Raw genomic sequence first — 13,002 nt, 5'->3', positions numbered from 1 at the left:
CAAATTTCTTACAAAAGTTTCTTTTTATTACTTTATTAGTTTCCAAAACAAGGTCTTTTTTGTTTCTAATATTTTAATTTGTTTTAAGTTTTCTTAATGTATTATATATTCCAAATTCTAAATATATACAACCAAATAATGAAAATTCTAATTGACGGAGTTGATTTCAAAATTTCTCAAGTATTTATAATTATCTCATCTAAAAGCAGCAAAGTCAGTTTTTAGAAGGAAAAAAAAAAAGGATCAGAGTATGGATTTTTGTACTTTATTGGTTTCCAAAACAAGGTCTTTTTAGTTTTTAATTTCTTAATTTGTTTGAAATAAAATTTATTATATCTTCCAAATTCGAAATAAATACAACTAACAATGGAAATTGCAATGAAAATAATGGAAATTGCAACTCAGCTGAAAAGATTTTTAACCTTAACTTAAAATATAGCCATTGTAGTAAAATCAACATCAACAAATTCATATGCCACGGTAAATTTCACTCTCAAAAGGTGAAATGTGTACTCTCTATCTAGTGCTAGCATGTATGGTGTATACCACACTATTATTAACATCTTGCGTTTGACTGTTTATCGGTGTCATTGTTGTTGAGTAATTTCAGTTTACTTACTTTAACTTTATGTCAATCTTCATGTTAGTCCCTCTTCTTCTAATTTCATCAAGATTTCCGTTGCACTCTCAATTTTAATCATCCTTGTCCAATTCTTGAAGCTCCATCCAAATCTTTCGTTAAGTAATGACGTGGCAAGAGACAAATGGCTAAATTCTGATAGTACCCTTGTGAACATTTTCCTACATTTGTTTTTTTTTAATATTTCATACTTATAACCATTACTTAAATTCATTAAAGAATGAAAATGAATACATCATATTCTTGTTAGCCAACAAGAGACCTTCTCCATCACTGCCCAGCAAAGAAACCAAAGTCTAAACCCATCAACAGAAACGAAAAGAAATCTTACTCCATAACAAGAGTTATGGCTCCCCGATACTAAATTTCAAAACAAAAATTACCAATTGAAATGCAAGTTGGTATATACCAAATTCTCCATGATTCAACTTATTCCTCTTCTGCAAAACTCATAGCTCTCTCTATATTTACATGAGAGCAGTCTGCAAAGCCATTGATCTTATTTCCAGTAACACAACCTGCTTCACACAATCTCATCAACGGCTTCAAGCACTGCCAAAGCATTACTAACAAATTGAATTAGGCCATGTCACCGTCCTCCCCTTCACGACACTCACATCCTTCTCAAACACTTGTAGTACTTCAAATCCTATGTGCTGTGCTCCTAACGCCATAACTAGCCCCCATTGTACTACAATCAAAATTTTTAGCTTCTTACTTTTGTTACATTTCTCTTCATCATCGAGTTATCTCCTTCTCGATTTCCTCAATCTCTAAATCGATCTTCCCTAAGTCTTGACCTTTCTCTTCTTCAATTTCAAAACTCATCTTCTTCGACGCTGAACCCATTGATTAAAACTTCAAAATGGTATTACAGGGACACCGCAAAAGAAACCCTATTATTGCAATTTATACGTTCACACACAACACAAAACACAATATCATCAATCACAAACACACCATAACCGTCGTCGCATATCGGTTATAAAAACCAAAAAAGGAAAAGTACCTCTCCACGAACGTCGTCGCATACATCATTTGTCTTCTTCGAACTGTGTAATACCCATCAGACATGATTTAAAACCTACCTCATCTCAAAACCAAAATGGCAATGGACAGAGATTAAGAAAAGGGAATTGCCAAATACACCCCTTTCTGTTCTTCCTCGACCCTCTTCTTTTTTATTCGTCTTTAACATATTCTGAAACACCCAGATCTTCTTTTCCCGTTCATTAAAAAAAAATTAAAAACCCAAAAAGGCCAAACTTTCTATGCTTCAAAATTTGGCAAAGAACTTTTGAAGCCGTTCCCGAGATGATCGAGGCTCAGGAATTTGGCGTTTGGAGACGGCGTCAAGGATTAGAAGATTCGAAGCTGTTTCTAACCCAGCACAGTTCAGATCTTCGACTCTAGAAGATTGAGGACGGTCCTCAAGGAGTAGATGAAATGTTATTCTAAAAAAATAAAAATAAAAGGGCACAGCTATTGCCACCCTACAATTTTCTTTGTTCACCCTACAAATATTTGAATTATTGAAAGACTATATTACCCAAATGCAAAATGACTAATAAGTATACTAATTTTCTAAAATTTAAATCTTTAAGGAAAACTAAATACATAACTAATTAAATACAAAAATACTTAATTTCTCTTCTGATAATATTAATCTTCATCTTCTCCATCCAATTTTCAATTTATTACAATTTTCTTTTTTATCTTTTTGTTGCGTCCTCATCGTTAATTCGTTATTCAATTCACAAAACCATTAGTGTTAACTTCATCAAAATATTTATAATACCTTTATAAATACCGAAAGTAAAAAATTTAAAACACTAAAAAAAAAAAAAAATCAATCTTTTTTTCATTGCTCATAGGAGCACGTACTAATTTTTTAATATGGATTGGAATAAATGAACATTGAAACTGAATGGAAAAAATAAAAAAATGGAAGTAAATCAAATTATGATTTTATTAGGAAACTTTAATATATTTTAGGACGTTTTTTTAATTGATATAAATTAAATGAGAAATTTTCGTTAAAAAAAAATTCTTTTTTAATTTGATATGTCATATGATGGAGGATATTCCTGGAAAGAGAAATGGGTTGGATAAGTAAATCTAATAATTGAAATTAAAATGTAGGGTGTAATGAACAAGTAGGGTGAACAAAGAAAATTATAGAGTGGCAATAGCCTCACCCAAATAAAAAGAGCAGATAAAATGTAAATTGTCTATTTTAGCCCTTTTTGTGAGCCTAATGCAAAATCTTATGCATTCTATCAACTGCCACGTTAGCACTTGACGGAATTTTGGATGGAGTACGTTTGTCGTGTTTGGTAATTGACACCCGTTGTTGATTAAAATTTAAAATTGCGAGTGCAGAGGTAATTTTGATTAAATTAAAAAATCAGGGACTAATATGAAGTTAGACTTAAAATTGAAATGGGTCAATTGAAATTAATCATAATATTCAGTAACAATGGTAAAGTTGATATCAAAGAATACGTATTGCAACTTAAATTATTCATCTCAAACATGAACGACTCACCCACACAAAAAATAATTAACTTTATATTCTTCTCATGTTTTTTTTTACCAGATAGATTATCCTTTTGTTAATAGTTGAGGAGAATTTTATAAATAATTAACAAAACAAATATCAAGTTCAAAATATCACTGACATATGTAAAGGTCATGAGTTCAGTTCTCACTAGCAGAGTGGGATGGACTAAGAATTTTTTTTAAATAAATAAATAATATATATATAAAGTTCAAAATAATAAATAAATACCTCATATTGTAATCCAATAATTAAAAATTAAGAGGATTTAGCATTAACACTTCTCTCCATTAAGCGATGAGCCATGCCTGCTCTCCATGCATGATTTGGATATGTTCCAGCTCTGACCTCATTATTGATGAAAAGTGTCATGTGCTTCCATGTTTGAGTGACTTCTATGTTGTAACCACACTTTGTTGAAAATACATGGTCAGTTATCAGTGTAAATTTCTCTGATCTATCTAAGCTTAAAAATGTAAAATGTAGGGAACTTGAGAAGATGAAAAGCTTGATGTGTTTCCATGTTTGATCGGCTTCCTTAGAGTAACCACTAGGGGTGGGCAGAAACCGAACCGGAGGTCCAAAACCGGCCGAACAGGCCCGAAAAACCGGCTTGGGGACCGAACCGGATGAAATAAGGGGGAAAAAATGACTTGACCGAACCGGACCGGATTTCTCCGGTTTGGAAGCAGGTTTAGTGAGTAAACCGGCCGAAAAAAACCGAACCGGTCCGAATAATTAATATTTATTTAAATTAATATTTTTATTTATATTAATATTATTTTGATAGTTGTCGAATTCTAATTGGTGGAAATCAAGTTGCACATACTTCTCATTACACCTGATTGCTCTCATAGAAGAAAACCTTAAGTCAAGCCACTCAGCCCCTCATTTCGACTCTGCCTCCGTCATCTCTCTCAACAGAGGACATGGACCAACTAATCCAATCAACACACTACAACTTAATGATAATGTTGCCGGCTTGGATGAAAAGAGAACAGGATAATTCTATAATGAGAATAGGTTATTTGACTCTCATTTAATGAACATATTATACGAAAGCCGAACACAACCGAAACCGATCCGCACCGCACCTGAAAACGGTGTAACAGAAGTAAGCGGTGTGGCTTTTGAAAATGCGGTTGCGGTTTTGAATATTGCACAACCGAATGAAGCGGTTTGGTTGCGGTTTTGGCCTAACACCGATCCGCACCGAACCGCGCCCACCCCTAGTAACCACACTTTGTTAAGAGTATATGGTGGGTTATCGGCGTAAATTTCTCTAGTGTATCTGAGGCTTTTTTTTTTTTTTTTTTTTTTTTGAGTATGAAGTGTATCTGAGGCTTAAAAACGTAAAAATGTAGAGAGCTTAAGAAAACAAGAAAATCTAAAACAATAAATAAATAAATTACAACCAAAGTTATTCTAAAAAAAAAAAAAAAATTACGATCAAAGTTGGAAGTACTGAACGTATTCGCTGGTTGTGATTCTCGATATACTGTGAATGGAAATACACACACACATATGTTGGTTCTGGTGGTTCTAAGTATAAGGCTAAACCAACATCTAGAATTATGGAGAAGTTGTTGCTTCCCCTACTGCTCAAGATTTTTATTTTTATCGCTGAACAAGGCAAAGGTATCAGAATGGGCAAAATAGTAAAATTATATGATGGCGGCTCAATCTCAATTCCCTTCTAGAGAGGACCTCCTTCAATTTGAAATTTGAGGATTTTTACTGTATTTCACTAGTATATGACATAATTCAACGATTTCAACAGTTGACCTTTTAGATTTTTATGCAGGAATTGTGTCTTTACTAAATCAACCAAATTCATATTAATTTGGTCATTAAAAATATATAAACAAATGTAGTCCGTTTCTTTTAGCAAACCAGACATATTAAGATGAATGTAAAAGATAGTAGACTTGTATTTCGTTATACAAACTCAGTAAAAATAAACCGAATTCCTATTCATTTGGTCATCATTTGGTCATTAAAGAAACCAGACTATATTAAGATAACAAACTCTGGAAACAAATACCAAAATACAAAAAAAAACCCTATGAGCGAGAACCCTCTCGCTTGGCTAACATTGCCAGCGGCATATCTCAGCCATGGAAGCACTCGAGGCTTCCCCAACACCGAGCGCTCAAGCTCTCGATTCCAGCAAAGCCCGCTGTGACTGCGACAAAGGGTAGCGCGCTGCCCTTATATCATCAATTCGACAGACGATCAGATGGATCTATTTTCTTTCACCGGGATCAAGCGAGCGTTGATCGCTGTTTGGGCAGGTTTGTCAGCTCAAGGGATCTAATATGGCACTGGGTCCGGGTCCTAGATGGTGGTTTCGCTGTTTCCTTGCAGCTCTGTCATTGATGGTGATGGTAGTGGTGTGGGGCTGTGCACGCGTGAGGCTGACGACGGAGCTGTGCGTCGTGATGGGGTTTGGTGGTCTGCTAGAGTGGTGGTTGACCATGGCGCCGTTCAGTGCGGCTACGTCGGAGATGCTGACGTGGTTAGTGCTGATGGCCGCGCGGAGATGGCGTGATTGGATGTCAAACAAAAGTTGGGTGTCCAGGTCAAATCTGGCAAAGGCTTTGGGCTGCTGTTGGGTTCAGATTAGAATCCATTCAACAAGCTTAACCTCTCCAGAGGGGTGGATTTGGGACCCAGGAGATGTGATGATGTTGTTCAATTCTCCTATTTTCTTTTCGCTGGGGATGTTGGTTTTACTTTTCGGTAGACTGTTCGTTTCTACATTCTACAAAGAGTCTCAGTACATTCAGCTGTGAGTACCACAATTGCGTGCCTTGGCGAGCAGTGTGTTTTAGGCTGGGACGAGTCTAGATGTACCTACATGTGCATTTGCAAGCATAATTAGCTATAATGAGCCACGCTCATTGTACCGCCAAAAGTACCAACTCCCACCAGAGGAGTGACTGACCAAAGCACGGCCAGACGGGCTACCGCCTGAGCCTCGAATCACCCCAGGTCACTGTTGACGCACCGCCACGCGCCGCGCCAAGATAGCATCAGAAGCTCAAGACGCTGGGAATCAAAGCGCATCAGTCCCACATCGAAAACAAGAAGAAGATCAGTCTTCTCCTCACCTATAAAAGCTCTTCTCTTCTGTCCTCATTAATTACGCATTTACTACTCATTTATTGCTATGCTGCTTGTGTGCATTGACTGACTCAGGCATCGGAGAAGTGAAGACCGCCCAACGCGGTCTCCCTCTGACGTCTTGTCTCTCGTGTGACAGCTAGTGAATGCCATCAAGTCCTCAGAGTAGCGGTCCGCCCACCGGACCCTCGTTAAACGAAAGATCGGCTACCGCCGGACTTTGACCATTAACACTAGATTTGATTGGTTGACCGATTTCTTGCATCCTCAGATTGCAGATTCTGATGGTTTGATCTACAAATCTCAAGTCCTCAGAGTAGCGGTCCGCCCACCGGACCCGCGTTAAACGAAAGATCGGCTACCGCCAGACTTTGACCATTAACACTAGATTTGATTGGTTGACCGATTTCTTGCATCCTCAGATTGCAGATTCTGATGGTTTGATCTACAAATCTCAAGGTCGTGACAATAGTTATATTGTTAATAATTATCTTGAGGAGGCTGAGGATTTACCTTTAGTTTCTGCTAGGTTTCCTACAAATGTTTTAGAGCAATGTTCTATTGTACATGGATAAGTTATTGGTGTTGTACACCTTCTAATTTGTTCTACTTTAGCTCTAGGGTTAAGTCTTTCTTGGCCTTTGTATGCTCCCCATTGGGATGCCCTCATGAGCGATTTCTATCGCTAGTTTAATGAATTTTCCTTTCCTAAAAAAAAAAAAAAAAAAAAAAAACCAAAATACAAGTCTGCTAAAGTAATCACCGCGAACGAATTGAACTGTGGTCCTCTGAAATAAAGCAAAGATGAAAAGAAGGAAAACTAATGAAATGATTGTCACAGATGGGAAGCCACTAAACTTTGAGAAGATGCTTCAGAAGTTTAGTGGCCTTTAATCACAGAATCACTCTACTCCCCATAAAACATCTTCTCAATAATTTCAACTTGAACAACCTTAGAACTCCATTCAATCATAGAAGTTTCGTTGAAGATATCCTCTTTTGTATCTCGAAATGCACCAGGAGTATAAATAATCATCTTCTCCAAAACTCGACCATTCTTTAACAGATACTTGGTCAATTCCATCTCGTCTAGATATCCATTGCAACCCTTTCCCCTGAATCCCCTTATGGAGATGGTCTTTAAGTGCGACAGCAAACAGTTGGGAACAGAGTTTGGTGGAATCCAGTTCAGCACTTTTGTGTACTTTGTAACTTCAATCAATGACACTTCATATCCAGTATGTTCAATCACCTCCTCTTCTTTCTCAGGATCAAGTTCAATCACCTCCACTTCCACCTGTCTTCGGGTTGGATGGATCTGGTGGTCTATTACAAGACATTCTAGATTAGGTGATCTCTCGAGCAACTTCATTAGTGTTTTCCACCAGTGAGAGCCGCCAAAATGAACCAGCCTCAGTTTGATCAAATTATCAAATGCAGGCACAGAGCAAGCCTTCATCAAAAGAAAAAAAAAATTAATCAAACAGCAACTGGAGAAATTTATTGAAGACTACTTATGCATAATATACTAATTTGTATCATCAATTTCCAGGAGAAAGTGGCTTTCAGTCTAAACACTATACTTGGTACAAAAGAAGGAAACGTAATAAGAATACACATGATATACAAAAACTTGCATGATGGAAGGGACGAAATCCTCAAATGCACTTCCAACTCTATGTCTTGCTCAATTCCATACCGAGTATCTATTTTCTTTCTACCACCCCTTTCTTTCCTTATCCTCTCCACTAAACATGATATATAACGTAAGGAACAAGATAGTTGGGACGATAAACTTAGTAACTTACCTCATAGATACTCCCGGAAAGAGACAGATATTTAACAATAGAAATTGCTGCCAGAAACTCAGTATCACGCCTAACAGAGTCCTCTTGTACATAATCTTCATTGGGATGGAAACAGAGTTTAATATCGGCTTCAACTAGCGACTTTGTATCCGTCAAACTAAAATTTGACAGAGAACCCACCTTGAGATCAAGTTTCTCAAGATCCGGGGCATCAATATCAATATTGTAATACTTATGCATATCATTTGAACTGGAAAATTCTATCCTTAATGTCTTCAATTCAGGAGCAAAGATGTTGAGATCCAATAAACTTGGTCCAGGATCTCCATCTATAGTAAAATGTTCAAGCACAGAGAAATAAAACAACCTCATCGCGGTGTAATTAGCATAGTTATCTGTAAAATGGAGATGGAAGCACTTCAGGCTTGGGAAACACCCTGATGTAGGCACATTATTGATGATAAACAATGACATCATCAGCCTCAAAACCTCAAGTGTTTTGCAAGTCACAAGGCTTAGAGGCAACTCAAACATCGCTTGTCCACCTGAACCGATAGAAAGGACTAGTTCCACAACATTACACCTTACGGCAGTGCTAATCCAACTATCAACACGAGAAAAATCCTCAGCACAATAACGATTGAAATGAAGATGGAACTTTTGAATGGCTGATGAACCACGATGGAGAAGCACACGATCAACGAAGGCTATGAAATCAGCAGAAGAGGAGAACTCTTCATCACGGAAGTATAGATTGGGAATAGAGGCCCATATGTCCTTCCACCTTTTAGACAAAATGCAGGTTCTCACAACACATTTGGTTGTTGGAACAAAGGAAAGTATGTGACGAAGAACAGCATCTGGTAATTGACTGATCCTATCCTCACCCCTGATGATTTTTCAGACAAATTGTAAAGTCCCAAATTTTATTGGCTCGTTTCAATCATTTTAATCAGTTAATTTCAAAGAGACATTTTCATATACGTTCTATTTTAAATACAGAGACACTGGACCAGGGAACAACGCATTTTCAAAGACTTTTGAAATTTCTATGAAAAATGCAAATGAAATAACAATTACACATAAACCAAGTAAAGGTCTATCCTTTTTTTGTTTCTGAGAATGAACCAAAGATCCGTCCTTGAATAAAGCCTCAAGATCCATATAATAGCAAAGATTAAATCTTTTTATTTTTTCCTTCAAAATAAAATTCTTAAACAGATGGTAATTAAAGAACTGTAATTGTAAGTGAAAAGATGGCTAGAAAGAACAGTACCTGAAAGATCGGATTTGTTGCCGAAAAACAAAGGGATAATCATCTGAGAACGACATCCGCAGAGACATTTTCATTGTGTGTGTGAGTCAAGTATAAAAGTGAACCCTCCACGCACTCTCAGACATTTATTTAATTTCTTCTATGGGCATCTTTGCCTGACTCCCATTCACGATAGTAGAAAGATTTGAACACGTCACTTGTTCTAATCAATGTACCACAGCTAGGACATTTATTCATTTATTTAATTTTATTTATCAGCATCACTGCCGAACTCTATCCACGATATTAGTGAGCTAGAATACGTCACTTGTTCCAACCAACTTGCCACAGCTCGGATATTTATTTATTTAATTAATTTTTTAACAGCATTCTCCTCCCGATTCTTAGGTAGGGCTGACGCTCTACGTGACGGTACGTTCAGCCAATCATTGTCTATGTAGGACGATGTTTTGAGTATTTCATTATAATTAAACATGAGTTGTTTTGGAATATAATTAAAAAATAGAGAGACGTGATTGGCTAGGCGTACCACGTGGCTGGTACGTTTGCACTACCTAAGAATTTCTCTCCACAATATTAGTGAGATTTGAACACAGTCACTTTTTACAATCAATGTACTACAACTCAGACATTTATATAGCACTATTTTCAATTTACTAGAGTAAGTTATCTCGTTATATCCCAAATTCCCAATAGGCTAGCACTAGTGATGAAGAAATGACTAATAGTTCTCATGAGAATTATAAGCAGCTTAACGTCAAGATTAGACATCTAATTCGGATCTATGATCAAACGTATCAAATTAAGCTAATAAAATTTGGTAAAACTGAAGATTTTTGCACCGGAAGACTATAAAATAAGGGGAGTGAAATTCACATTCCTCATTTTACAATCCACACTCCACACTCCACATATGTTTCATTTTTTGGTATTTTAACATCTCATATTTTACAATTCACACTACAAAAAGACAAAACCTATAATCTAACGTATAGAATTAAGCTAACAAAATTTGGTAAAATTGACGATTTTTGCACTAGAGGACTATAAAATAAAGGAAGTAAAATTTACACTCCCCATTCTACAATTCACACTCCATGTTTCCTTTTTTAATTAGTACCTTAAGTTTTGTCTTTTTGTAGTGTAGATTGTAAAATATGTGATATTAAGATACTGAAGAAGAAAATATGAAGTGTGGATTTTAAAATTAGAAGTGTGAATTTCATTCCCCTAAAATAAATGCTACAATGAGAAACACTCTAGGGCAGCCAATAATATTGAAGGGTCGAACAATATATGGGTTGAAAGACTCCTAAGGAGCGAGGCATCCACTATGGCAAAAAGGCCTTTAGACGACACGCATCAGACGACATAAGTTTTGTTTTATGTCGTCTGAGTTTTTCAGACGACATAATTTTCTTTTCTGTGGTCTGAAAATACACTAAAACCATACTGGTTTAATTTGGAAAAATGGTGAGCATTCAGATAATAGATTTGTGTAGTTGTAAAAAGTGGTGATTTCCTATCTCAAATTTAGATAAATGGTGAGCATTCAGACAACACTTATATGTTGTTTGAAAAGATGGGAAAAAACCCTAGCAGAAATTTTAGATTTCCCTCCAACAAGTTGAGTCTTTTCCCTCTTAAGCGCCCAAACCTTATAGTTAACTAATCAATAGGGTGATATTCAGACAACTTATAAGTGTTGTCTGAATAAGGTGAGTTTGACTTTTTTTGTTTTAGGTCTCTTTTGGCATAACATAAACCCTTCATGTTTTTTTCATTCCCACAAATTCTGTCTAAAACTCTCTCTCCTTCAGCAAAACCCCGTCTTCCTCTCCATCTCTCTCATTTCCTTCCCCAAACACCACAACCTCCCCAACAGCCACCGCAATCACTTTCAATCAAAAACCAACATGCCCCAAACTCCGCCTCTTCCTCTTTCGGCTCAACCCTCCGTTCAGATCCAATCCCTAGAAGGCTGCTCTCCCAAAAACAATGGTTTTTTTAATTTGGGCATTTAGGGTTCTTCTGATTTTGGGGTTTGTCTGGTTTCTTACATTTTTCTCATGATTTTTCTTACTGCAGATTGAAATTGATGAAATATCTCTCGCAAAGGCAATGCTTCGAGGCGTGGCTGGAGGAGGTGCGACCTGGCCTGGACACATGGGGCGAAGGGAAGGCAAAGTGGTGAGGAGTGTCGACCACTTTGCTGTTATTCATTTGGGCCTTGCTGACCGTTAAAACTTGTAACTCTCTCTGTAGTCTGGAATTGAAACAAAACCAAAACAGAAAGCCGGAAACGCCGTGCAGAGGCTGTAAGGAGGATCCTTAGCCTCGCCTTCACTTTGCCATGGATTCCCAGCAAGCATCTCTAGGCCGCCAAAAGGTACCGACCTCTTCGCCGTCAACTTTTTTGATTCTCTATTCGTTATTAAACTTTTGATATATGGATTCGAAATATCCTCTCTTCCTTACTTGCATTTGGTTCAATTTTGCAGTTGGAAGAAATTCGTCAAAAGCGACCTGCAGAAAGATTGAGCAAAACTTCTTTGGGACCCGATCTCAGCTAGATCCCACCTATCGGTCCGTTATTTATATTTTCTTCAACTTCTTTGTTAACTTTGGAATTGAATTTTGCCTTCTATTATCGCTCATAATTTTCTGTGCACAGATAATGGAGGAATGAGAAAATCGGAGAGCGCAAATCGACTCTCTGAGGTAGGAGAAAAGAACTTTTTTTTTTTTTTTCAAGTTTATATGATTTGATTAATAATTTGTGATCTTTCAGTTCTAAATTCTTATAAATTTATTAAATGGATTGTGCAGAGCGATGTTAGTACTTTAGTTTCTCAGATAAGAGACTTGGATAGGAAGAATGCAGAACTGGAAGAACAAAACAAAAATTTGGCTTCCATGGTAGGACTCTTGTGTTTGTTGTGCTTGTTTGTTTCTTTTCCGAAAGTTTTTCACTTCAGGAGGGTTTGGTTTGATGTTTGGTTGCCTAATTATATTGTCGACTGCCGATAACAACAACATCGCCGTAGGATCCCGGGGTGGCGTCGTTGATAATCTTTTTGTCGGCAAATCCCTCAATCGAGACTCCGATATCATCTTTGATTATCGATAGAAGGTCACCAGGTACTTCCAGTACCTGCAAGGCGATTATTACATTGCGCCTCTCTTCATGGTATGATGGACTTCGATAACCTTCTCGAGTTCAAGAACGACGACCCACTCCTCAACCCTCTGCTAAGAAAAGGTGGGTCTTCTCTTCTCTTCGATTTGGTATTTAGGTTTTCTTGCTTTCTCACTTTACTTTCTTGATTCATTTAATTTTTTTGTATGAATTTTGCTCTCTTAGAACTTAAAATTTCATTCCTTCTTTTTTGTTCTCGACCTTTTCAACTCTTGAGGTCGATTGAACGTGATTACTGTTCTTGTTGGACTTGGAGTGAAAAAGTGAGAGCACAACACTTGAACATGATCTGTAAATGGAAACAATCATAGCAGATCTTGCTTTTGCGTATACGTTAATGTGAAATTGACACTATAGGGATGCTAATATGGCTTAGACCTCGAGTTTATGATT

At 36.9% G+C, this 13,002-nt stretch overlaps 1 protein-coding gene and 1 long non-coding RNA gene across 2 annotated transcripts; one reads left to right on the top strand and one right to left on the bottom strand.

Annotated features, from left to right (window-relative positions):
- Positions 1-7,120: 7,120 nt before the first annotated feature.
- LOC112167463 (F-box/LRR-repeat protein At4g14103) lies at positions 7,121-9,571 on the bottom strand. Its single transcript, XM_024304494.2, has 3 exons — positions 9,411-9,571; positions 8,135-9,023; positions 7,121-7,779 (listed from the first exon to the last, which is right to left on the bottom strand). The coding sequence occupies exons 1-3, from the start codon at positions 9,482-9,484 to the stop codon at positions 7,234-7,236; spliced, it is 1,509 nt and encodes a 502-aa protein (XP_024160262.1). The 5' UTR covers positions 9,485-9,571; the 3' UTR covers positions 7,121-7,233.
- Positions 9,572-11,963: 2,392 nt separating this feature from the next.
- Positions 11,964-12,364, top strand: LOC112202823. Its single transcript, XR_002937588.2, has 3 exons — positions 11,964-11,996; positions 12,085-12,131; positions 12,240-12,364. It is a non-coding gene; the product is annotated as an uncharacterized LOC112202823 (long non-coding RNA).
- The last annotated feature ends 638 nt before the right edge of the window (positions 12,365-13,002 follow it).

Source organism: Rosa chinensis, chromosome 5, assembly GCF_002994745.2.
Source record: "Rosa chinensis cultivar Old Blush chromosome 5, RchiOBHm-V2, whole genome shotgun sequence".
NCBI classification, from domain to species: domain Eukaryota; kingdom Viridiplantae; phylum Streptophyta; class Magnoliopsida; order Rosales; family Rosaceae; genus Rosa; species Rosa chinensis.
Note: the sequence above shows the minus strand (reverse complement) of the source record. Positions and strands in the feature narration are given on the sequence as shown.

Bases quoted from the DNA above. Each gene is read 5' to 3' on its own strand.
- LOC112167463 (XM_024304494.2), bottom strand. From the start codon at position 9,484: ATGAAAATGTCTCTGCGGATGTCGTTCTCAGATGATTATCCCTTTGTT. The intron at 9,024-9,410 runs GTACTGTTCTTT...AAAAATCATCAG, and splicing joins CAACAAATCCGATCTTTCAG to GGGTGAGGATAGGATCAGTC. The intron at 7,780-8,134 runs GTAAGTTACTAA...CTTTTGATGAAG, and splicing joins TTTCCGGGAGTATCTATGAG to GCTTGCTCTGTGCCTGCATT.